Source organism: Schistocerca serialis, chromosome 3 (assembly GCF_023864345.2).
Source record: "Schistocerca serialis cubense isolate TAMUIC-IGC-003099 chromosome 3, iqSchSeri2.2, whole genome shotgun sequence".
Classification (NCBI taxonomy): domain Eukaryota; kingdom Metazoa; phylum Arthropoda; class Insecta; order Orthoptera; family Acrididae; genus Schistocerca; species Schistocerca serialis.
In genome coordinates, this window is record NC_064640.1 from 979,319,054 (window position 1) to 979,346,425 (window position 27,372).

The 27,372-nt window shown below is 45.3% G+C and overlaps 1 protein-coding gene across 1 annotated transcript in view; it reads left to right on the forward strand.

The window, feature by feature from the left end:
- LOC126471420 (neurogenic locus Notch protein) overlaps window positions 1-27,372 on the forward strand; it is a 381,291-nt gene that overhangs the window by 292,819 nt on the left and 61,100 nt on the right. The window contains exons 5-6 of the mRNA XM_050099559.1: window positions 5,068-5,201; window positions 16,794-17,150. Coding sequence (XP_049955516.1) covers window positions 5,068-5,201; window positions 16,794-17,150 — 491 coding nt within the window. The remainder of the gene's footprint in view (window positions 1-5,067; window positions 5,202-16,793; window positions 17,151-27,372) is intronic.

Sequence of the window (27,372 nt, forward strand, 5' to 3'; positions counted from 1 at the left end):
ATAAGTTTTCGAAAGAGTTCCTTTTCAAATTTTCCTTCAGTGATACACTTATACATGTAAGATTGCAGTTTACTATCATGTTTCGTAGGGGACTGATAGACTGGGGGAGGCATTGTGTACATTTGTTAGTGACTCCAAATGCTCTGAACATCGGTTGAAACATCTCCCGTGCAAACAGCGTACAGGGTAATTCCCAGAAACATATCCAAACACAGTTTTGTGCCTTGGCACGACGTTTAGAGCTTTTGAAGAAAGAAGATAAGGGTTCAACGACTAGGTCAGCGGAGAACGAGCGTGTGGTCGGACTGGGGAAGGAACTTTGCCTTATCGTTTTCAAAGGAAACATTCCGGTGTTTGCCAGTTTGGGGGAATCTGGACGGCCAGAGGGGGGATTTAAATGGCCGTCTTCCCTAATGCGAGTCTGTTGTCTCAGAAGAGCCTCGGCCTGCAGCTTGTGGAGGCTTCACAGCGAGTCAGAAATCGTATTTACTTCAATCATCCTTCTCATATGTACGGTAATCATCCGCAGTTTTTCTGAATAATATTCTTTTGTCATTTGTATCCTTTACGGTGATGTAGCGTGCAAAAATATTAGTGTCGATGTAGGATTTTTGTGAACGTTGTGCCGCTGTGAGGTATTGGTAAATGACTAAAAAACACGTTTAGGAATAAGCGAGAATTAAGAATATGTGGTTGCGATATGCGTAATATTTTGGACGAGCATTTAAATGGGAGGTAGTTATCGCAAAGAAGAATGTCGCATTTTCTAACGATCGTCCAAAAACTTCGAACGAAGGAAAAACTACTCAGCGGAATCTGGAGAGAATGCCGTAAAACCCAAAGGAATTCGTGACCTATTTTATAGCCACCGACGGAATGTGTCTTCATTCCTATTGTTCCGAGACAAAACGAGTCGGAGCAGTTTCTCCGAGAAAGGTGTCGTAGTAGTTGTCACTCTCGTCTCGTATTCTCGAAGAGCGCTAGATGTCGTCGAGCTCTCGGTCACGTGACTAGCGTGTGTGACTGGTCAGTATTGTTTCCGGAGGGTCGGACGGGTGGCATAGGGCCAGGGTGTCTCAGTGGAGAAGGTGGCATTTTGAACGGAGCGGCGCAGTCCCCGAGCGCGAAACGAGCGCAGCGCTGCAGATGCGTATCGCGACCAGGAAGCAAACCGGTCGAGCGCGGCCCCACTCTTACTCGGCTGGAACTGCCGCTCGCCGCCCGTCCCGCTCACACGCCGCTCGCAGCCAACTCTTCTCGCATTTCTTCTTCTCGATGACTTCGGCACCAGTTGCCAGTACGCGCTGCCGGTCCGTAAGATTCAGAGTGCTATACGCAACGACGTTCGGGTAGCTTTTGTGCTCCTCGAGTCCCGGAAGACATTCAGAACACTTCCGTGCTGTCATTTGATGAGCAGAATTTTGCGACCGGATTCAGAACAGAACTTGTGGGACATATAGCTCAGCACGTCCTTCGTAACACATTCACATCGATAAAAATATAAAGGAGTCCTCACACGTTCGATACTATTGTCAATATACACTGATAAGCCAAAACGTTATGAGCACTGCCCACCGTGAGGTCGAAGCCTCCTGTCGGTGGTAGGGCACGTGACGCGGCAGGGAAGGAATGTAAGCGGAAGAGGGGCGAAAGGGCAGTCATTATAGCGAAGATACGGGTCGCAAATGCTGAAATCCACTGATATAGGCGGTTTTGACGGACACATTGTTTTGGTGCTGTGGCTGGCGTACTAATGTCGTGAGCACCTGTGGGATGGTGAAATGACGAGTAGGCCGTATGATACTGGACGACCACGTCTCACCACAAAACGTACAAGTTGGACGATCTCCCGCTGTGTAATCCAGGATAGCCAGTCATATGACGACATTAAGATGTGCGCGAATAAAATAGCAAAGAGTTCTTCTGAGAGCCCCTAATTCGGCAACACCTTCGGTGCCATCTACGTACCGTAGTTGAGCATGTTACAAATGTACAAGTCAGAAACTTCGGCCTCACGGCTGCTCTAGCGCCGGAGGGTTAGGCAGCTCCTTTGACGCCCACCTCTCTTCAGGGTGGTATTCTCTTGCGTTCAGGCGCTAAGGCAGCTGCAAGGAAGAATATCTTTCAAAGATTCTGCCAGGTATATACGTATGTGCGAGTGGCAATGTCGAACGTTGTCGAGAAAGTCGTCCTGTCGCGTATCGCACTGCGAACTGTAGTTTCCGATCGCGGAATATGTGAGAATCGACGCATGAAGCGAAGGGGTGATTTCGTTCACTCCTGAGGCGTTTTTGTGTCGATTCTGAGCAGCGGTGTATATTAAATGTTTCACTGGCCCACCGTAAGAAAACAGCGTGATTTTAATTCTGTGTTTCGCGGTTCTGACCTCCATCGCAAAGGCGTCAAAAGAAAGGGGTGAGAGGGGGTGTGACGCCTTGCCACCGTATGACGCGTGCACGGTTGGTGTTCGATAGAACTGTGGTGCCAATGTGACACCATTAACCCACCTTGCAGCTCACATGAACTTCTGACCTGTGGACCTTTTTTTCCATGCGTCGGCTGTTTGAAGCGTCGCTGAGCCCGAGGGTGACGTCCCAGGGCACCACACTTTTGCACAATTACGGAGGAAGGTTGTCGACACCTTTGAGCCAAATTTCAAACTTATGCGCCGGAATTGTCAGTATGAGAACTGTAGCCTAAATCAAACCTGTTTGACGCCGGCCGTAGTGCCGAGCGGTTCTAGGCGCTTCAGTCTGGAACGGCGCGACCGCTACGGTCGAAGGTTCGAATCCTGCCTCGGGCATGGATGTGTGTGATGTCCTTAGGTTAGTTAGGTTTAAGTAGTTCTGAGTTCTAGGGGCCTGATCACCTCACATCTTAAGTCCCATAGTGCTCAGACCCAAATCTGTTTGACAATTTTTTTTTTCTTAAATTCAGACTTAACCGTAAGTAGATGAAAACATCTTCCCTATTGTATTGCTAGCTTATTTAGCTTACTAATCTTACTTCTGTTATTTCAAGCAATCTCATTCAGTTAATTATTTCTCTTTATCTGTCGTCATTCGTAAAGGGATTTTCAGCATTCTTAAAGGAATCGCTAGTTTTTTTCTATTATTGATGATCTCACTTTCCTGAGAATTGATAAAATTTGCCGTTTTACCTAGGACTTTGTTTAGATCTTATTTTCCATGACGAGGGGAGAAGGCATTATGGACATAAATTTGCTAATTTCTTGTAATAAAACGTAAATCGTTACCGATTTCCTTCATTTGAAGTAATAGTTATTGTTTCCAATATTTCCTTTCGGAGATATTGATTAGAAAGTACATATCAGTACGAGAAAATTAAGTAAAATGTAGATTTATTCGCGGGTGCTGTGAAATTTTCCGTAATGAGGCCTGTGAACAATAATCTGCACATTTGAATAAGCAACGAGAAAATTTGTCTGAAATGCAGGGCGGTGTGTTTATTTTTGTAAGGTGATATTTCAAAACTGGAGCTAATGATGAATATTATGCAAATTATTGAGAGTTCGCTCCGATTCGAAGTTTTACTAATCTGCAGTGTGCCCCCTTCGGCAGCGCAGATAACATCTAGGTGGAACCTGAATTCGTCTCTGGCTCGATGAATATGTTTCGTCACAGAGTTTAAACGAGTTGTACTCGTTTTGTTTGTCGAGAAAGTAATTGGCAATGGTGTGGTCTCAAAACTGTTTCTTTACGTAACATCAGGACGTATAATCGTATCTTGTGAAGACCCCATCTGTAGAACAGGGCTCTCTCTACTGTGTTACTTACCCCAGCTGAAGTAGGAACGCAGAGTGGCGCAAAATGCGTGTTAGAAAGCGTTTGTATACTGTGCTTTAATCGTACGCTGTAAATGATTCTCCTTGTGATACCGCTGTATTTTTGCTCTGAAATTTCTGTAGCTCGCACACTTTTGTCTCAATTGACATTTCAGAAAGGGAGCATTAACATTGGAACAGCGGTACTGTGGACCCACAAGTTCGAGCTGTTGCTACACTTCATCTACAAAAAGTCATTGTTTGATGCACAGTCTATGCACAATGCATTATTGAGTCCATTATTATCGAGGAACCTGTCACACAAGATCAATACAGACAAGTCCGGGAACACGAATTTGTTCCGATTGCACGACGCCGCCAAATGCCTTGTGCAGCCGGAAATGATAATTCTTCAGAAAGTCATCACGGAATTCAGTTAAAGGCTCTACAGACTCATTGCTGCAGAAGGAAACAACGTTGGAAACGTTATATACTATATTTCAGGTCGTCTGCTATAGCACGAGTACGATAGCAAGAATATAAAATGGCTCTGAGCACTCTGGGACTTAACATCTGAGGTCATCAGTCCCCTAGAACATAGAACTACTTAAACTTAACTAACCGAAGGACATCACACATATCCATGCCCGAGGCAGGATTCGAACCTGCGACCGTAGCGGTAGAATATATCACCCCGTATTACGTCGTAGTAGACAAAAAGTTCCTAACACCCAATTTTGCACCGCCCTGTAGATTCCTAGCATGATACGGATGAAGTTTCCACCTGCTTGCATACAGAATATTGACCTTCATTCATGGGAAGTCTAGACCATTATTGCAATATTTCGCAATATGTTTCTCCCAAATATTATTTTCATAAAAAGTAAATGCCCGTAATTTTTTTAAAGTATTTATAAACAAAACTCATTCACTTGTGAGAACAGCATGAATTGTAGTAGTGGTGCACCGTAGTTTTGCAGTCCTCTTTTGCGAACATTGTTTGTAAGTACTTTTCAGCTTGGATTAAACTCCGATGAAAAGTTTCATTTTTCGTATTTCAGAGAACATGATACAGTTTAATGTGATTGTAAGACTCTGTAGTGGTAGCACTTTGTCGGTGCACAACGTCTCCTCACAGTGGCACACGATCGATCGTGTTGGAGGTCACTACAGCCCTTGTGGTGAAACTGTACACTGGCGGACAAAAACACTTTGTTATTAAGTTATGGATCGCATGGTACATTAATTTGCTAGCGGCAGCTTGAGAGTGACGTGTGTTGCAGGTGCCTGTGCGACTCGCGGTACACGGGGCAGAACTGTGAGAGCGAGTACATCCCGTGCAGCCCCTCACCCTGTCTCAACGGCGGCTCCTGCCGCGAGGTGGACCAGCTCAGCTACGAGTGCGTCTGTCCCCAAGGTACGTGTGACGTGTTATCAAAAAGTAAAGTATCCTTATTTATTTATCACCTTGAAAGTAATCCTCCTCACATATAATACACTTGTGCCAGCACTTTTTAAAATCTTGGAAACCCTTGAGCGATTCTGTTTCTTACTTTTGAATACATTATGCGAGTGACAGTGATCAATGCGTTACAAATCTTTACTATCAAAAACAGTCTTGATCACAATTTATTTATTATGGTGACCGGTTTCGACCACTACTGTGGTCATCTTCAGACCAATGAGTAAGAACCTCCTTCTGCTGGAGAAGTGATTCATTTTACCCCTGCTGCCTTGAGAATTTCAAAGAAACTATTCCAGGCAAGACTGTCAAAAGTTTTCTTTAAGTGTAGTAAGTGAATGATACTGTTTACAAATAACGAAGACCCAGTGCGGTCCAAGGGCTTTGCGTTCATTATGGAATAGAAGTTTCCTGAGTGAGATACAGGCGAAATAAAACTTCTTGTATATTTACTCCTGGTTGCTTGATGACAAGGGAAATTCATTTTAATCCTGGAGGCAAACCGCGAATAAGTCGCTCAGGACTAGAAGCCGCCTTTGTGTGCAAAGTACAAGTATTTGTGTACGTATCTTCTGAGGTTTATTTCGGATTTCATAGGGTGCTGAAGCAACAGAATTCATTGACAAATCGTAAAATGTGTCACGAAATAGAAAAATATCGGTGTTGTGGTCTACTCGCGAACCGACAGCGCGGTAGGTGAAAGACTAGTTAAGGAAAAACTGTTGAGGCAGTATAAGCTCCCACGCTTGAGTGAACACTTTCACCGTCCGATTCAGCGAATTCCAGCCTGCACTAGATCTCTGTACGTATCCAAGTGCCCGACTTGGCTCTTAAATAACGTTCTCCCTTCCTTTCGTCTCTCTGATACGTGGGAAGTCACGAAATGTCTTAAGTTCTGTGCGGCCAAAGACCTTTCTCATCGCTAAAAGATGTACATGATTTGGAGACTGGCGACGTTCAAATGGCAGTGCTACATTTAGATGAGTGAAACTCATCGTGAACTATGCTGGTGGCTGCTGCAAAATCCAATGATCCGTGGTTCGATCCCACGTAGATTCTAGATCTTTTTTCCGGTATGTAGGTGATTTTCACTACTAGAAAGATTTTGTGCACATGAACATGTTTTTAGTGTATCACGTTCAATGGTAGTCTCTTGGGTGCGTGTGCAGGCGGGATGGAAAGAATTATTTCTGTGCCGTGATTAGTATGCGTTGAAATACTGTTGCCTATCGCACGACGGGCTGGTTAAACCTGTTTAAATGTCTCATTTTGGGCAATTCTCACTACAGTCACTATTCAAACATGTCTTGTGGTTGACGACTCTACATTTAGCGTTACAGATACGTACAGGGTTTAATCTGTACAAATTTCAGTTTGAATTTCCCGCCATATCGTTCTTGAAAGCCACAGGCATCAAGTAAAGAGTCAGAACTTCAAAATTCCCGCGATGTGACGGACAAGTGCGGAGTACAAGCGAAGAGCCGCGATTATCGCTCGCCCACTGAAATAGTTAGATTTTTCGGGTACCCGAGAGCAACTGTTTACGATATTGTGGCCAAGTAAATGCTTCGGAGAAGTCTGGGGAAGGTTCTGCTAACGTGGTGAGGAAACCTCATGCGAGAAAACACGTGTCACGAACTGTGGCAGCCATCGAAAATGCTCAGGCGCTGCTTTCGGAGGACTCGGGGCAGTCGCTGAGGAAATGGAGTCAGTATTTAATGTCAGCGAGCGAACAATGGGTCGGATGGCAGAAGAGGACCTCATAAGAGTTATTTAGTCCAAAACTGGCTCTCGGATAAGGATAACGTTGATATGTTGTGGTCAGAGTAGTTCTGTGCCCCGGGTTAGAACCCCCTAGACTAGCATATTTGGAGCGTAGTCGAATGAGTTATCAGCAAGACGGGGCACCCTAATGTCACGCCTCTACGCACCGCTACCGAAGTAGCATTCGCGAATAGGGACAGCGCCGTTTTAAATTGTGTGCGCGATTGCTTCAGGACAAGATAGGAGGCGGTCATTGCTGCTCAAGGGGGTTACATCTAGTAATTTTACTTTTGAAACATACCACAACTTCCATTTGTATTTTGTTTTAGTAAATTTGCTTTTAAAAAAGATACATTTGTCCGGATTTAAGCACCGCATCCTGTATGCGGAAAGAGGAGAATATGCGTATTGAGGTAGGAGTCCCTTTTGCGTTACCTTTCTCTCATTAATTCAACAATTCACAAATCAGTTTCCTCGTGAAGTATGGCACGTCTAATTTCCATAGTTTTTCACCTGAAATGAAGTGATGTCGTGCAGTGGTGAGTTGCTTCAGCAGTGGCAGGCCTGGGCAGCTACGAACCGCCCGCCGTCGGCTAATTGTGGCACTTGACGATTCAAACTGGTTTGTGACGCAGGCTGCAGTCACGTTCGTAGCTTTGAACCAGTCTCGCATATTCTGTAGCCGATAAATCTTGTAAATTGAACCCATTTGTTCATCCACCCTTCGGAATAATTTCTTTCAACAAACTATCTATCCGCAGCCTTCTGACAGAGAACGATGAATATCGTACGATTTCCATGCTTCGTTTTAATAAATGTCCGAGATCGGCGGGAAATTTTCTCCAACTAAGCTACCTGTAGTCGCGTTTTTCGTAAAAGGAACAAGTGGCTGCAGCTAGTTCGTTTGTCAATTCGAGCATAACAGTGACTGGTTTCTCTGTCGCCGGTTACGAAATTCGCCTCGCAGAAGCTACGAAGCTGCGCAACAATATATAATTTTATATGCGTGCTTGTGTGCCAGTTAAGTTACTCTTGATTTAATGGCTACACCTGCAATTTATCTGACAGCTGTCGAGGGAGTGGATGCAAATCTGGATTGTAGCACTCCTTTTACGTGGAATGATTGTTGTGTTGCTACGTAAAAGTCGACTTTTTTAGTGTACATTTAAGATACACTATTGGATATTTACTAACTACTGTTATGTGATATACCACTCGTTTCTTATGGAATCTCTGGTCCAGGTTCGTTCACTATTCACGAGATGTTGTCTTGGACTGTCCATAAAACAGATGATTAGTTTCACGATGCCTCGAACCATCTGAGAAACTGCGACAAATAAGGAACGTTGACATTTCTCAGCAGTCTGCGTTCTGGAGTTCAACATGGAGAAATGCAGTTTATTTTGCAGTGCAACGTATAGTGAGTCTAGTACAGAAATATCGATTAGGACGCCTTCCGGAATAGTACATACAGTACGCTCTTTGTCGTGTATAGTGGAGAATGAACGTAGCACCATAACTTCAAGATACATAAATGTTGCTCAGAATGCGTGTGTCTTCGCTGGCGGACTTTTTAAACTATGTAGCAAGTACAAACTCTCGAGTCGGTAAATGTATATACGGGAGAAGTTATCGCAGATAATGCCTTTATTTACACGAGAGAGCAAAGTGCGCGGTATTGGTCACGTGGATGAATTGAAGTAAGATTATAGGGCGAGATGTTCCGTCGTCAAGCGGGAATGCACGATAATTTTTTTTTTCTATACTGTGTATAGCTCTGCCTGAAAGATGGCAGTAATAGCGTTTTCCCTGCTTCCCTGTAGCTCATCCAGTGTGTGGGGATTTTTTGAACGCATACGATTCTTCAGCTCTCGGAGACTAGGGTATTTTATTCGCTGAATATATCGTGAACGCGTGCCAAGTTTGCGTGTCATTTATGCGCTGTTGTATTGTCTTGCGAAAAAATCCATTCAGACTTTCACCGAGCGAGGTGGCGCGGTGGTTAGCACACTAGACTCGCATTCTGGAGGACGACGATTCAAAGCCGCGTCCGGCCATCCTGAGTTGAGTTTTCCGTGATTTCACTAAATCGCTTCAGGCAAATGCCAGGATGGTTCCTTTGAAAGGGCACGGCCGACTTCTTTCCCTAATCCGATGGGACCGGTGACCTCGTTGTTTGGTCCCCATCCCCAAATCAACTAACCTACCTTTCATCTTCTGTCAGCTTATTAAGAAATTGATTGAACAAATTCCATTGGCTCCACAATCCTAAAACATTTTTCGGGTGAATTTTATTCGGTCACTCTGTGTATGGAATACAGAACAAGTATCATGCGATGTCTCTGCAGTTAGGCGTGTCACGGCATCGCGCATTGCAACGCTTCCGAAGACTTCCAAAGTGCTTTCCGTGGACGCGTCATTTCTTCTCTGTATGCCCACCCCCAAAAAATTAAAAAATGCAAATATCGTTAATTGTTATTTACTTTTACTCACATCGCCCTTTAAAAAGAGACATTGATACGTAAAGAAGGACCTAAACATGAAAATATAGAATATGACATTTACTGGGGAGAGTGTCATCTACCACTAACACTTAAATTTTTGGGTTAAGTTTAACCGAAAAATTTAATATTTATGAAATCAGGTAGAAGAATGCATTAAAAACAATAAATATTTTTTTCAGAATTTTAAAATACAAAATAATTGACAAGAATACAATTTTTGAAGAGGTGGACATAAAGCAACCCCCCCCCCCCCCATTTCCTTTTGGTATTAGGAGCGTTAAGAAGTCTGGGAGGAAGGAAAGTAGGTAGCGTAAGATTATTATGTTTCGAATATTATAGCCCCTTTAATTTTCGTGTGTACACAGAAAGAGAGAATTTCCGCCTTGTGTAATAGAAAATCCATTGTTTTACACATACATGTTTTAATACTTTGTACTGTCATTGGTTTTTTAAAACTTATCGGTTTACAAAACTGATAGCGTTATGTACGTCTGAATAATTTAAAAAAAGTTACATATTACTCATATTACCAGTCTGGGGACGATGTGCAACTGGTGATAACTGAAGATAACTTGATAAGCCAGGGTCGCGAAAAAAGCATTTTATTGGACGACCAGTTTCGACAGAGGTATGGTGTCATCATTCATCAGTGTTGCAAGTCGCTTCAGAGTGGGAAGTGCATATGCAGTGTGAAGCCACTTGTAACACTGATGGATAATCCGTTGTATCATGCTCATCCAATAAAATGCTTTTTAGTGATCCTGGCTTGTAAGGTTTTCTTCATTAATGACTTAAAATATTACTGAAGGGAGCACATGAGTACTGAAACATGTGTAGGAAAAAAAAGTAATTTTTTTTGCCTAAGGTGGAAATTGACTGAAAGATTGCTTAGAGTTAACGACCCGTGAACACTGCGCTTCCCGAATACAACTCCACGGAAGAACATCTCACCTCGGTACTAGACATTTCGGGAATGCAATCAAATATTGTTAGTTTTCTAATGATTCTCACTCGTTAGCACTGAAATATTGTCGCGGTTTGTCATGCTCTATGTCTGAGATACGTATTTGGCCAGTTATCTACAATCCATCTGCTTTGTAGCCCATGCCCCCCCCCCCCCTTTCCCTCGTCCCTCACGGTGCGGGAAACGATAAACGATTCCGTCCGCGTAGTTGGTGGTCCATATGATAGACCCTGTGATATCACAGCTTCACCGAACCTTCGGGATTGTTTGTATAACCACGCAGATACGTCACAAACAACGTCGGGCTTGATGGTCCAATGGTCGAAGCGGACTCTCGAATAAACATCCATTCCCGCCAATCATGCCGTAAGAACTTTCTTTTACACACCCACACACCTCAGCTGAAGAAGCTTCAGATGAAATAAAAAGCCTGTCACTGGTAGGTATGCAGCAAGTACGGCGAATGACCCGTGCTGTATGTCGACGTGGGGAAGAGTAACGGCTGTGCAGCAAGCGTTGCAGAGGCTTCTGTGTTGATGGGACATTAAACAGCACCAATATGGGGCTCGACGAGGCACGTAAGGGCTGGGAAGCCGTATCTGCGCTGTCTGTGTCTGGCGGGCTTCCAGCTTGCATTACGCGCTTATTCATTCAGCGGGCGACTGTGGCGCTGCGCGGCGCGGCGCGGCGCGGTTGAATGTCCCAGCAAGGCCGACGCCTGCCATGCGGATTTCACTCTTTTTGCGCCTCCTTCGATTCGTTCCGGCTACGTTTCCCACCGCGGCGCGCCTGTGAAGTTCCTGCTGAGCGGGACACGAGAGATGACATGGCTGTGCGCGGCAGCACCGCCCCCGCAGGTCACCAGCCTCATTACCGGACAGTTAAGATTCATCTGCGGCCTATAAATATGCGAGACCAACGTACCGTCGACATCGACAACATGAAAAGCACGTATAACAAACACAGTCACTAATAAGAATATTCGTTTGACCACACTTTCAACCTCTCTCTGTCCTGCCGGCCGGAGTGGCCGTGCGGTTGTAGGCGCTACAGTCTGGAGCCGAGCGACCGCTCCGGTCGCAGGTTCGAATCCTGCCTCGGGCATGGATGTGTGTGATGTCCTTAGGTTAGTTAGGTTTAATTAGTTCTAAGTTCTAGGCGACTGATGACCTCAGAAGTTAGGTCGCATAGTGCTCAGAGCCATTTGAACCGTCTCTCTGTCCTATCGCGTTGTGCAGGATTCGTGATTTTCACAATTTGGCAAATTTATTTTATTGTAATGTTGTGGTCGGATGCCCTTCGTGTCACCATAGTATTCAGTTAACCTAAGGCGAGTCGCCTGCGAATCGTGTTAACTTTGTTCTCTGCGTTATCGTATTTCAAATGATTGTTTACCTGGTTGACTGGGGAACACTAAAGTAATTGCTAAAACGAGAGTGGAAAACCGCGTAAAACCTACAATGGTGATGGCTCGTATACTAGACCAGCGCTCGTTAATCGGCCGCGCAAATTCTATCAGGGTCCGGCCCACCTGCCAGTCGCACGCTTCGAATTAAGCTGTTCCAGCAGGCCAAATAATACGATACTTTCAGTGAAGTTTCTAATAAGAGTGTAAATATCCTGAAAGACATATTCGAATACCAAATTGGAAATGAGTAGACATTTAAAAATAAACACGTGTGAATCATTTTATATCTTATTACACCCTAAAACTAAACGCCCTGCTGCATATTCCATATGTATTGCAAGCCATGAGGCCTGCGGAGAAGACATTCGGTTTAATTTACTGCAGCTATCCCACGAGTACCCCACTGATGTAGGTAACATATCAGGCAAGTTCTCCTGTTACCTAACTTCTTGAATCGACGTCGCGTTTATGTCGGATCATGATTTGCGCTGATTTCCAATAAGTCATACTCATATACTTGCTTTAGGCTGCAGACAGATTAGGTAAATTCTTTACGTGTTCCACAGATCTTGGACTTTTTACCACCCTGAGAACCACTGAAAATTGTAATGTCTTTATAGTTGTAAGAACACACACTCGCCTGAAGAAATTCTATATTCTGGTTAAGTTCTGCACGTATTTACACACCACTGAAAATATTTGGGAGAAATTACGTAGTGTTACAGAACAATCCCTCGTCATTATACGAGATGTATATTGCAAGGAATAACACGTTTCTTGACTCGTTTCGGAAGCTGAGCTGTCAGAACTTTGAGAGAAAGCTCTTTACGATGCACAGTTCCTTTCTTTTAGCGTCCCACACCGTAGTATTTCTGCGGCGCTTTCTCGCTGATTCAATAAATCTGTGACTAGTCATCGCGAATTTGTAGTTCGAATTTTCTGTCCCCTCCGTTAACTCAGTCTGGTAACTGTCCCAGAGCGCGTAACAATATTAAAGAACTGATCGAAAGAACGTTTTTTGAGTTAACCTTGTTCGTGAGTGACTTACTTTCTGTGGATTGCATCTGTCTTCTCCGCGGTGTCTTTCCACCGTACATCGCTCCTGGCTGGTACGGCTGTGGCAGATTGCCTTGACGAGGCCTGGCCAGCGCGCCGGCTTCCCCCAGTACTCTGCTACTCCCAGCAGGTGCCAGGCAGCTTTGCAACTCAGTGTAACTACTTCTAAGACGCGGATATTGCAGCATACATCTATAAGCACGATTTTATCAGTAGTGTTTATTTTCAGCTCTCTTTACTTTCTTCCAAACCAATAACACTTATTACTCGATTCAATAAGTACTTTGGATAGTGCGAATTCGGCGAAGAGAACTACAGTTTCACGTACTGGCCTGTAATTTCTGACGTTTATAAATTTACGTACATTTCGATTTTAAAATACGTATTGAACCGGGAACTGTGGTTCCTGATACAAACACATGGAGTTACGCGGATTAAAATCTGTTACGTCTGAACGTGGGCGGGACTTGGTCAATTTTATAACATAAAAAAAAGTTCGCACACGTTTTAAACCAAACATTGAAATAACGTTAGCAGCCTGTCTGTGCAGTCGTGGATATTGCTCTAGGGGTAACATTTTATAATAAGAGTCGTGTAAATTCCTGAATTGGACAAACCGGTCGCAGAGCTGAGTGCTACATTGTACGTCTGTCAGCTCAAGTTGTAAATAATGAAGTACATTAACAGCGAAAAGTGAGAATGGTGTGACAAATAAATCGAAATTCCTCTTCAGTCGTGCAGTGTCTTGGAACTCATGATGAAATGTTTCAATCACTGAAATGTAGCCTGTCTGAGAAATGTTGCATATCATAAACTAGAAGCAGACTTTCCCCATAGGATTACTTCTAGTTTGAAAGCATCTATCTTGTTACCAAATGATCATCACGTTGCACGATTACAAATAAAGGGTGATGTCGACCATAAAAGATTTTGTCACCACTCTACTTACCCTTAACTCAATTTTTATCCTAACGCCCGCCTTCAGTTCAGCCAGCATTCAGTGTTGTTCGTCAGAAAACCAGTGCATCATAACGTCTTTGTGGCTGACGTTCTAATGATGTTCCAGTAAATGGTTTTCCAGTTCATAGTAGTGCGCTGGCACATTAAGGATTTTGCATGGCCTTTAAACCATACGAAAAGTAAGCCAATGCGAATATGAACGATGTGGCTTCTGCGCTTTCTCTTTCTTGGACAGGTATGTAGGCTCGATGTCATTGTATTCGTAATGCAGAACATAAATCTAATTTAAGGCTAGTAGTTTTGTAAGCAAACTGTCTCGGCTGCTTTGCTCTAGCGGCGTCCGGCTGGAGCCTAGTCAAACACCATAGTACGATCGTTCCCAACCCTGACTGCAATCAGACATCACGTAGTAACCCCCCCCCCCCCCCCCCCCCCCACACACACACACACACAGAGATTATCACGAACCTCAACACCTTACTAAACTGTAGAATGAGAGACATTTCTTGGAATACTTTTATTTTTAAAATGATGACAGATGACTGATGTTTACTTTGTGTGTATGTGGGGAGGGGAGTGGGGTGTTAGAAAGAATAACGAAGGAATTCGAGGTGCATCACAAGTGCTACCTACAACTCCGTCTCACATAAGAAAGCTAACTGTCGACAGTGAGGGTAAATACTTGTTATAAAACATACTTCCCTTTCATTACTCCTGTCCATTCCAGCTCTTGCTTAACCTGCACACTGCAACCCCATTTAAAATCGACGAAGTTAAAACATGTGCGCTATACTTCCTGTTCGTAAATCACTTGATTGCTGCAGTCCTTTCTGAGCTGGTAGAAACCGGAAGACTTCAGGCTGTTAATACTTTGTGTCTGATCACAGCCACTGATATTAGTTGTAATGATAATAAAACTGTCTACATCACTATAGTAGCCCTTATGGAGTTACTGCTGTTTCGTGCTGCTAATTAATTCATTTATCTATTTACCTACAATTTGGAAAAGACATTTTCTTGAAATATTACGTATATGTCACACTTTCATCATCAGCGATGTACGGCACAAAGCACAACATACTTGTGTAGTGGGTGGATTGTGTGAGGAAACTGTAACATTCACCGCATTAGTGCTACTAATTGAGAAAAATACAATCAGTATTATAGTCTTACAAAATTTGGGCAATGGTAATGATCTTTAGAAAATAATTTAGTTTCATGACTGAAACAATCGAATCGTTCAGTTTTTACCCCTCAAAAGTTTCAGTTTACCCCTAAGGGGTAATTACCCCAGATTGGGAAACACTGCCATAGCATCTTTGGAAATATTGAACCCACCGATAGCATCCGTCCGCTGTGACCCCTGACGACGTAAACCACTTGCAGAAATCCGATTGCCATAAAATACGCGATACGGGCACGAATTATGGCCATTCTCTCGTTATCAAATTCATTGGCGTCGACAACTCTGACTCACTGTCACCTTCCAGCCTAATTTAGATAAGCCTGGCATCATAAGCTACTTCCTCAAAAATGCACTGTCCGCTCAGAAAGTTCCGAGGCTAATTATATTCCTGATATATAAGCCATGTCAGCGTGGTAAGTACGGTGGAGGATTGTACTAAAAACTATAAAAAACATGTGCATTCTACCAGTCAGTGAGCAGACAGTGTTAAGTAGTTGAGGTGCGGCCGTAATGTGTGTGTGCGTTGTACTGTCACAAATCGCAGTGGAGCAGCATCTCTAAATTAGGTGTTAGAGGTATTCTACAGAACGTTTTGAACACGAGAGAAGTGCGTGCAAAGATTGTCCCGTACACCTAGACACACGAACAGAAACGACGACTTGTGGACGCCTGCTTCAAGTTGATTGAAAAGAAAAACACGGGTATTATTTCTCTCTAATTAACACGGTTGACGAGACTTAGTGTTACGAATACGAACCTATCACAGAACGACAAAGTGCAGAATGGTTCTCTGGTGGCTCGCGAAGACCGAAGAAGGTGCTAATGTGACGGGCGGGTTGAAATCCCAAAGAAACGTTTTCCTGAAAGTTTCGTGCGTTTCTGTGCGTTGTAGTCAAGTGGTGTCGAGGGGCGGCAGAGACTGTTCGCGCACCTATGCAACGAGTTATACGGGCCCTGCAACGAACACGTGACGTCACACTAGTCGGCTTGTCCGCCACACTCGGTGAACGCTCAGCTCCGTGCAGGGCCCACGTTAATTCAGTATTTAATTGAAAAGGTGTCCAATCAAGGTCTTAATTTTGTTGTGTACTTTCGAGAACTTCCGAGCATTTAAACACAGTCGAAATTACTAAATTCGTCTGAAATAGTTACTCGCTCCCCGCCGCTCGTAAGACCTGTGACGTACGCACCACGGCCTGTCTGTTTCGTGGGCGTCGTTTCGCGCACGTATGTCGTCATTGCTTTCGGACGAATGCCGGTGTCTGTTCTTTCGGTCGTGTCCGAAAGAAGTGACACCACGTATTCGTATAATTGATTCGCCTCGATGAGCAAAGAATCCGCAATCGTTAGTACCGATGCACAATTACTTTCGACCTACTGCGAGAATCTCAAAGTAGCGAGCGTGGAGCACTTAGACTGGGACTGTGGATAGGTGGGAGTGTGGGTCGGTCGGGAAGCGTCTACTCCGCGTCCAGATGGCGCATCGGTTAACGACTGCCTAGTAAGCAGGAGATCCCGGGTCGGTATCCTGGTCCAGCACACATTTTCAGTCTTCACCGCTGATTCCGCGTAAAATCCCGATGCAGCTGACATCGACAGTTCCTTTTCTTTCCCCTCTCGACCCTCAATTTACAAACATTACGTTAGGAGTGATGAGTTTGCGCGGTCGCCTCTGTTTGACGTACGTTTTGCTGCGTGTGTGCAGGATACCGAGGCAAGAACTGCGAGGAGAACATCGACGACTGCCCGGGCAACCTGTGCCAGAACGGCGCGACGTGCGTGGACGGCGTGAACTCGTACACGTGCGAGTGCCCGGCCAGCTACACGGGCGAGCACTGCCAGCGGGACGTGGACGAGTGCTCGCTGCGGCCGTCCGTCTGCCAGAACGGCGCCACCTGCACCAACTCGGTGGGCGGCTTCTCCTGCATCTGCGTCAACGGCTGGACCGGCGCCGACTGCTCCCTCAACATCGACGACTGCGCCGGCGCTGCCTGCTTCAACGGCGCCACCTGCATCGACCGCGTCGGCAGCTTCTACTGCCAGTGCACGCCGGGCAAGACAGGTCAGCACAACTTCAAATGAACACTACCACTTACATCTCGTCTCTTGACTCTCTTCCGGTATTCGTTTCTCATTTCACTTCTTCAGTTTTGTATGCCTCCAAATCCCTCTCCTAAGAAATGTTACCGAGAGCCTACGGTACCATCATCCCACACACCACGCATCGTGCTTAAAATAATAGTGTTTAATCGTGTCACTGTATTTTTTATGTTATTCGTGGGCTGAAGAGCGGCGACGTGGTCGCCTCCAGGACCCTGCATCCGCGCCCCTATCCAAACTGGGACGAGTGAAATACCACAGAAATTTAAAAAAAATAAATAAAAAAGGGTTGAGGTATGGCCGCAGACAGGATTATTTTTCGGAGGGAGGGGCCATACCGGAAAGCTAATTTTACCTAGTGTGACATTTTATATTATAAATACAGACCTTTTAATAGATCAAACAGGCGCACAAGAATCGATGTGTTGTTTTCTTTCGAGCTGGCGCCTCATATAGTTTCGTAAATCTTTCTGTGCTGTTTTTTATCGACTTCTTTTCACCTGAAACTCCCTTCACTTGACTTTGAATAATATTAAGAAAGCGTTTTCGTACTAAAAAATTTCCATTGTATCTACAGCGTTATTACAAATGATTGAAGCGATTTCACAGCTCTACAATAACTTTATTGTTTGAGATATTTTCACAATGCTTTGCACACACATACAAAAACTCAAAAAGTTTTTTTAGGCATTCACAAATGTTCGATATGTGCCCCTTTAGTGATTCGGCAGACATCAAGCAGATAATCAAGATCCTCCCACACTTGGCGCAGCATGTCCCCATCAATGAGTTCGAAAGCATCGTTGATGCGAGCTCGCAGTTCTGGCACGTTTCTTGGTAGAGGAGGTTTAAACACTGAATCTTTCACATAACCCCACAGAAAGAAATCGCATGGGGTTAAGTCGGGAGAGCATGGAGGCCATGACATGAATTGCTGATCATGATCTCGACCACGACCGATCTATCGGTTTTCCAATCTCCTGTTTAAGAAATGCCGAACATCATGATGGAAGTGCGGTGGAGCACCATCCTGTTGAAAGATGAAGTCGGCGCTGTCTGTCTCCAGTTGTGGCATGAGCCAATTTTCCAGCATGTCCAGATACACGTGTCCTGTAACGTTTTTTTCGCAGAAGAAAAAGGGGCCGTAAACTTTAAACCGTGAGATTGCACAAAACACATTAACTTTTGGTGAATTGCGAATTTGCTGCACGAATGCGTGAGGATTCTCTACCGCCCAGATTCGCACATTGTGTCTGTTCACTTCACCATTAAGAAAAAATGTTGCTTCATCACTGAAAACAAGGTTGCAACCGCGCCGAAAATTCAAAGCGTTTGACTTTGTCATCGGGTGTTAGGGCTTGTAGCAATTGTAAACGGTAAGGCTTCTGCTTTAGCCTTTTCCGTAAGATTTTCCAAACCGTCGGCTGTGGTACGTTTAGCTCCCTGCTTGTTTTATTCATCGACTTCCGCGGGCTACGCGTGAAACTTGCCCGCACGCGTTCAACCGTTTCTTCGCTCACTGCAGGCCGACCCGTTGATTTCCCCTTACAAAGGCATCCAGAAGCTTTAAACTGCGCATACCATCGCCGAATGGAGTTAGCAGTTGGTGGATCTTTGTTGAACTTCGTCCTGAAGTGTCGTTGCACTGTTATGACTGACTGAAGTGAGTGCATTTCAAGCACGACATACGCTTTCTCGGCTCCTGTCGCCATTTTGTCTCACTGCGTTCTCGAGCGCTCTGGCGGCAGAAACCTGAAGTGCGGCTTCAGCCGAACAAAACTTTATGAGTTTTTCTACGTATCTGTAGTGTGTCGTGACCATATGTCAATGAATGGAGCTACAGTGAATTTATGAAATTGCTTCAATCAATCATTTGTAATAGCCCTGTAGTACAAGCCCGAACATATGGTGGAGGGGGGGGGGGGGGGCGGCGTGGCTTCGTTGGTGGACGCTCGAATGATGGTTAAACCACCTGACTGCAGAGGCTGTACCTCGTTGCGAACGTCACCTTTACTTCTCGAACTGTGGGTTTTGTGGTTTAACTGTATGCGTCCAGCATGGGCATCTGAGGCGAGTGTTCCGCTTGAAAAGCGGCAAGAAGCCGGCGGAAATTGACGTTCACATCCGATGAACGGATTCAAAAGAAAACTGATGCCATTCCGCACCGTATCCTTTCTCGCGAGAGTGCTAGAGATTTTCCACGTAGTTTGGAAAGTATGAAGGAGATGGTTGCAAGTTATAAGTCAAGCCGTGAGGGGTGCCTCAGTCAATAAAGATGTTGCCAGCGAAAGTCACATGAGAATGAAGAAGATGAAAAAACATCTTGCTGAAATTTGGGTAAATACGGCCTCAAGATAGGTATAGTGTTAAATGCAGTACCCGACTGAAAAATTGAAGGTCAAACTGTGTGGAGCATGTGCACAGCTTCCGGTATCTGGAGGAGAATAGAACAAGGAACCTACAGACGAATAATAGCATAATTGACAAGTCGGAGCTACTGAAAAAACTACTGATGAGTTGCAAAGACAACTCATTGAAAGTGTAACCTATCGAGGAACATTATACGTCGACAGTGAGATACATGTCATTACATGCAACGGAGACGAAAACCCTGGGCAAGAGAGTTTACATCCGACTGGAGAAGGAGGAACAAACGGTTCGAGAGTCACTTGGGTTAAAAAACAAGCTGAACTTTGGATACGCGGAGCAATGATACAGAAGAGCAGACAGATTTGCTGGCTCATGACGAGAATGGGCGTAAACACGATGATCTCAAAAAAATGGAACACAACATGCCTGACGCTAAAAAACTGGATGAAACAAGTGAGGGATAATTGGAAAGCAATTGGAACAAGGGGTAGGAAATCTAGCAGTGATGGATTGGTGGAGGATCGTATGTGGGCTCATACCAAAATCAAAATCGAGATCACGGACACCGAGAGAACAAGGAGAAGCGACCGACTGAAGAGGTATTGGGAAGAAAGAAGGCGTGGTAAACAAGTTAACATTACGATAGATGTTGCGTCAATGGTGGTGGTAAAGTTCCTATGGGACCATACTGCTAAAGTCATGGGTCCCTCGGCTTACACACTACTTAAACTAACTTATGCTAAGAACACCCACACACGCACACACACGCCCAAGGGAGGACTCGAACCTCCGGCGGGGGGAGGGGGGGGGGCGCAATGCGTGACACGGCGCCCCAAACCACGCGATCAACACGCATCAAAATACTCTTCGGTGATATGTATTTTATGCAGTGCAGCATTCCTGAATTAGCCTCACGATTTTGATTATTTATAAAGAAAAGTGCGGTAATCATGGAGGGAATGTTGACTAGGACAAATCGTACAGAGGTTAAATTTGGCTGGCCCAATTACACAGCATGGTTCATAAGATACAATGTGTGTTAAATATGAAGTTGCCAAAGACGAACGTAGATGTCGGGGTTCGCTACACGTCAGTGTGTCACCACAGCCAGGGTTGCGGGCACTGCCACACACAAACCCGTGCGGAGTAGATAGTAAATAGCGTTGAGGGGGCAGACGAGGATGGCGCGAGGATACGGCTGCTTTGATGTAGCCACGCGAATGCTGTGGCGGTTCCTGGCCACAGGTGAGGAGCGAGTGGTTGCACGTCCCGGCTACACGGTTCTGGCTGGCCCCCGGACTGCGCGGCCCTTGTCTCGTGCCGCTTTCCTTATTATCTTGTGTGCGAGTCAAGCCGTTATTAGCTCCAGCTAACCACGTCCTTTCGAACGTTCTCCTTTCTTCGACATATCACAAGCGCACTGCAACGAGGCCGTACACAGTTGATATAAATCGCTAATTTACAGCTTTTCGGAAAACCCAGAACAACATTCAGCCGTTGCAGATCAGTTTGTAATGAACATGGGGAAACAGGGCGAGGAGGAGGAGAAAGAAGAAGAAGTAATGATTTGGACGCCAGTGTTCTTCTTTATCCTATGTCCACGCTCCAGCGACGGACAAGCGAGTGCTCATTAGTGTGTTCTCGCTTGATATAGCCATTTACTTCTGCATCATCCGTCAGTTAATCCCGTATCATTCTTTATGGTCTGTTCGATTTGGCTCACTATGGACTGCAAAGTAACAGCTTCAGTATGCGACCAAGCGTGGTGTGGGGCCTAGACACACGATGGCGTCCGGACCGAAGTTGTGCTGATCAGATAAAACCCTTGTGGATGCAACAGAATAATGCGTGAACTAATAAGACCGAAGTCGTCCATTTTAGTATTACTTTTACTTTCCGCTAGGTGTTACCTGTGGCTGCGCTGTCATATCCATAGTGATGGTGACTAGCACGGAGAGGACGCCTACTCGTCATCGCCGAATTCGTCCAAATTTATGGTACGTGTAGGGCGTGGTGAGACAAAGTGCCCTAAGTGGAAGCTCCAGATCGCCAAACGTTTAGGAAATAAAAGAAATTTTGATACGGATCTATCACCATGTGCACCTTACCAATTGTCCCTGTGAGAATTTGTCTGGCAACCGGTGTTTGGCTCAGCGGTAAGAGATCGCATTCGCATTGAGAGGGTCGCAGAGTAGACTCCGCCAATTGGCAAATATTTTTGTGTTCCTTGCCAATGCGTAAACTACTGACATCATACAGGTTATTTTATTAATTTATATAAGCACAAAAAGTATAGGCATAGGATGAAATGCGGGACTGCAAACATTTAAAAAGGGTTTGTACTCGTAGTTGACGCGTACACGGCAACTTCGTGTATGTAAAATGGTTCAAATGGCTCTGAGCACTACGGGACTTAACATCTGAGGTCATCAGTCCCCTAGAGCTTAGAACTACTTAAACCTAACTAACCTAAGGACATCACACACACCCATGTCCGAGGCAGGATTTGAACCTGCGACCGTAGCGATTTCGCGGTTCCAGACTGAAGCGCCTAGAACCTCTCGGCCGGCCGCGAGAGTAGCTGGTGATGTATAATGGAATGTAATTTTGTGCAAGCTCCTCGGGAAGTGATTTCGTCTTCTTTCTCGATGAGATAAGTGCAGTTTTGACATTTATTAGATTTTTATCTCACGATAAAAAATATGCATCGCAGGGTTGCTGTAGTGGCGTAAATTTGGGGGGGAATTACTTTTGCTACTGCACGTTGGCATTCCGTCTTGCTCTTGAAACAGTTGGTCGTATTTGTGGATTTTTTTCTCCTCCCCACGCATCAGTCAGCAGAAGACATTTATTCTGTTGCACTTAAGGCTTCATCACATCAGTGAAATATTTTTTGTACAAGTCTGTTGTCGATTTACCGGACTTAGAAGGAGGAGTACAAAAGTACTTGCCGCAACATACACTCCTGGAAATGGAAAAAAGAACACATTGACACCGGTGTGTCAGACCCACCATACTTGCTTCGGACACTGCGAGAGGGCTGTACAAGCAATGATCACACGCACGGCACAGCGGACACACCAGGAACCGCGGTGTTGGCCGTCGAATGGCGCTAGCTGCGCAGCATTTGTGCACCGCCGCCGTCAGTGTCAGCCAGTTTGCCGTGGCATACGGAGCTCCATCGCAGTCTTTAACATTGGTAGCATGCCGCGACAGCGTGGACGTGAACCGTATGTGCAGTTGACGGACTTTGAGCGAGGGCGCATAGTGGGCATGCGGGAGGCCGGGTGGACGTACCGCCGAATTGCTCAACACGTGGGGCGTGAGGTCTCCACAGTACATCGATGTTGTCGCCAGTGGTCGGCGGAAGGTGCACGTGCCCGTCGACCTGGGACCGGACCGCAGCGACGCACGGATGCACGCCAAGACCGTAGGATCCTACGCAGTGCCGTAGGGGACCGCACCGCCACTTCCCAGCAAATTAGGGACACTGTTGCTCCTGGGGTATCGGCGAGGACCATTCGCAACCGTCTCCATGAAGCTGGGCTACGGTCCCGCACACCGTTAGGCCGTCTTCCGCTCACGCCCCAACATCGTGCAGCCCGCCTCCAGTGGTGTCGCGACAGGCGTGAATGGAGGGACGAATGGAGACGTGTCGTCTTCAGCGATGAGAGTCGCTTCTGCCTTGGTGCCAATGATGGTCGTATGCGTGTTTGGCGCCGTGCAGGTGAGCGCCACAATCAGGACTGCATACGACCGAGGCACACAGGGCCAACACCCGGCATCATGGTGTGGGGAGCGATCTCCTACACTGGCCGTACACCACTGGTGATCGTCGAGGGGACACTGAATAGTGCGCGGTACATCCAAACCGTCATCGAACCCATCGTTCTACCATTCCTAGACCGGCAAGGGAACTTGCTGTTCCAACAGGACAATGCACGTCCGCATGTATCCCATGCCACCCAACGTGCTCTAGAAGGTGTAAGTCAACTACCCTGGCCAGCAAGATCTCCAGATCTGTCCCCCATTGAGCATGTTTGGGACTGGATGAAGCGTCGTCTCACGCGGTCTGCACGTCCAGCACGAACGCTGGTCCAACTGAGGCGCCAGGTGGAAATGGCATGGCAAGCCGTTCCACAGGACTACATCCAGCATCTCTACGATCGTCTCCATGGGAGAATAGCAGCCTGCATTGCTGCGAAAGGTGGATATACACTGTACTAGTGCCGACATTGTGCATGCTCTGTTGCCTGTGTCTATGTGCCTGTGGTTCTGTCAGTGTGATTATGTGATGTATCTGACCCCAGGAATGTGTCAATAAAGTTTCCCCTTCCTGGGACAATGAATTCACGGTGTTCTTGTTTCAATTTCCAGGAGTGTATTCAATACGAAACCGTTCTTTCGCTGCTGAGCCAAACACTGCCTCCTAAACACATTGTCACAGAGACAATTGATAAGGTACACATGGCGATAGATTCGAATCAAAATTGTTTTTGTTTCCTAAACGCTTGGCCATCTGAAGTTCTTTGATGTCTAGGCACGTCCTACGTGTACCGTGAACTTGGCGATTAGGCGTCCTCTCCTTGTAAGTAGTCAGCTGCCCTCACGTGTCGGCTAGATAGCCTTTGATACGCTGCCCTCCTCCGACTGCCCCAAACCATGCGCAGAAAGGACACAAGCGCAAATCTGTGTGTCGTGCTATTAAACTAGCTATACATCATACGGCGTGCACATTAAATTCCTTAACGCAGTTATTGTCCGCTCCTTACTTCACCCTCTTACTGATCGAGTTTTACTTTCCGTAGTAGCCTGTGTTCCTTCTCAGATTTCAAGCCATCTCCATATCAAACGTCGAAATCGGTTCAGCGGTTCAGTTGTGAAAACATGACAGAGTTACTTTGGCTTTGATATAATTATGGATAAAATTTTAAATCACAATATCTTTTGTTTTCTGTGATTCGATTTTGATGAAATAAAGCTTACACTTTTTCCCAAGCTACGCGCAAGTTGTCTGTGTAAACACCGTGAAAATTCGTGTAGTAGTTTTTGAGATTAGCGCCTTCACACAGACAAACACGACGGTTTTACAGTTTTATCATTACTATAGATACCGAGATTATTTTCTTCGTAGTCTTCAGTAATTCCACGAAGTTTTTCTTTTTACACATTTATTTTCTTTCTTTGCAGAGGAGAATAATACAGACTCTTCCACTGTCAAGTTGTACTGAGAATCAGATTGGCTACCTCTCTTAGCAGCACAATTGTGCGTTCATCTCGAGTCACACATTTCACTTTCCCAACCTGTATATTTGGCGATCGCTTTAGAGCTTAGCTAGTATTGATTTATACTAACAGTTTAAAGCTCTGCGCACGTTCTATCACCAATCTTTGTCTGATATTGTCTTACTGAAATCAGGTATTTAGACGTGTACCGTTCTCATATTCTTCATTTTAGTAAGGGTCTTTCGTGGCCCACCTGATAACAAAGACTTTCAGATATTCTCTCGAAGGTAGAAGTATGAAACAAATTCTTCATCGATATGACAATACTTTAGATTTTCGTATGCAATTCCGTGCTTGTATGTCTCAATTTATGGTGAACATAAATAAAGCACAAAACCTTGCTGTACACTTTAAACATTCTTAATGCAGCATTGTTTGTTAGGCCGAGACAGGATGCTTCCTGTGACAGTACCTTAGTTTCGTTTTGACCCTTCAGCTAGTTCGCATTATACACGCTCTCTGTTAAATCCATTTCTCACTTCCTTTGTTTTCTTTTCGGAAAACCTATGCTGGACCGTCTCAAAGATATTTGAAACTCCCAGTTGTATCCTTTCTTCCTAAAGGTATTCTGGCAGAGATGGTCGTCATAACTTTAATTTTTTCAGATAATACCTTTACAATAATCTTCACAGCCACTGCCTTAGAGTATTTAATTCCTTTATTTGGTCTTTAAGTAGTGTTCACGAGTATCGAAGAATCATCTGCAGAAACAAGGCTGAATCATTTTTTGACACATCGAACACTCTTTATTGTGGTTTCTGCTCGCTGTTTTTAATCGTAACATTAAAAAGAAACAGTGAAACACAATCTTTTGCCTAACGGTTGTTTTAATTTGTAAGGATTCGGAAATATCTCTGAAGATCTCTATATCACTACATTGTAGACTTTTTGAAGTACACACCCTCTTGAGGATTGTCCTGGTCGCACGTGTGTGTTGTTCAGGTCGCACTCACGGAGACTGGCGTCAAAGTGCCCAAGATTTTATCGTCCTGTCAGAGTAGGCTGAACCTGCAGCATATCACAGTTCTGTAACTCGTAGCGACACAGCGCAGATCTGATGGATATGTTTTTGGTTGCTCATTGTTTCTTTTTCCGATTGTGCGGCGTTACCTAAGTCTCTTCATCCACATCCAAATGACACGGAAAGCGTATTCAAATGGTTCAAATGGTTCTGAGCACTATGGGACTTAACATCTGTGGTCACCAGTCCCCTAGAACTTAGAACTACTTGAACCTAACTAACCTAAGGACATCACACACATCCATGCCCGAGGCAGGATTCGAACCTGCGACCGTAGCAGTCCCGCGGTTCCGGACTGAGCGCCTAGAACCGCTAGACCACCGCGGCCGGCGAAAACGTATTATTGAATGATTTGTAAAGCTACACACATTTAGACTGCACCCATAGGAATATAACGTGGGATTATTTTCTTTTTTTCTGCGGTAGTAATGGGAAAGGAGATGATGATGTTGGCACGGTAGTCGCTCTCGAGTCTGTCTGTCTGTCTGTCCGTGTGTGTGTGTGAGGGAGCGAGAGCGGACGAGGTCCTTACGGCGCTGACCATTCTGCAATTGGCGCGGTAATTAGCAATCTCTTTGTGCTTGTCTTGGCCAATAAACCTGTAACGGCTAATAAAAGTATTGCTTCTAACGATGTGTCAATTGGAGTCAAGGGGGTCACTCTGAATCAGGCCAGGCGAGTCGCATGGCAAGTGGTGCCTGGCAGAGGAAATCATCATCGTGGGGGCGCAGCCGCAGCCGCCATCCTTGTTTGCTAAGTCGCTGTAATGTGGTAATTGGCCCCTGCGTCGAGCATGACGCCACACTGCCAGGAGCTCTTCCCGCATCTCTATTTGCTGGACGTAGCGGTTAGCACACTGGACTCGCATTCGGGAGGACGACGGTTCAAACCCGTGTCCAGCCATCCTGATTTAGGTTTTCCGTGATTTCCCTAAACCGCTTCAGGCAAATGCCGGTATGGTTCCTCTGAAAGGGCACGACCAATCCCTTCCAAATCAGATGGAACCGATGACCTCGCTGTTTGGTTCCCTACCTCAAATCAACCAATCCACCAACCGACGTAGCAGTATTCCCAGAATTCTGGCGTTCTCAGTGTGTGCTCTGAAAAGTAACTCAATCCTTGACAAATAATAAGAAATTTGCTTGCTATGATCTGCGGGTCTAAAATTTGTTAAACTAAACTGAATTTTACACGAGATTGTTTAGAAATTTTGGAGTGTATCCGAGTCATTTACGAAAAGAAAGTAGATGTTTACATTCGGGGTAGTTCTACGCCTGTACGCTGCAGCGCCGATTTAATAATGTAATTGGCTAGCTTGCATTCTCCAAATACCTCCAAGACGCGAACTACAGATGTTACACATGCACGCAAGTGAAGGCATAACATTAGTAGTTGCAATTTTTCGTAAACTTCTCTGTTACGAACAGTTTCGTCGACTTACGCTTAAACATATCACTCGATGCGAACGATATAATCGAAACTCACGCAGATGATTACCACGAATTTC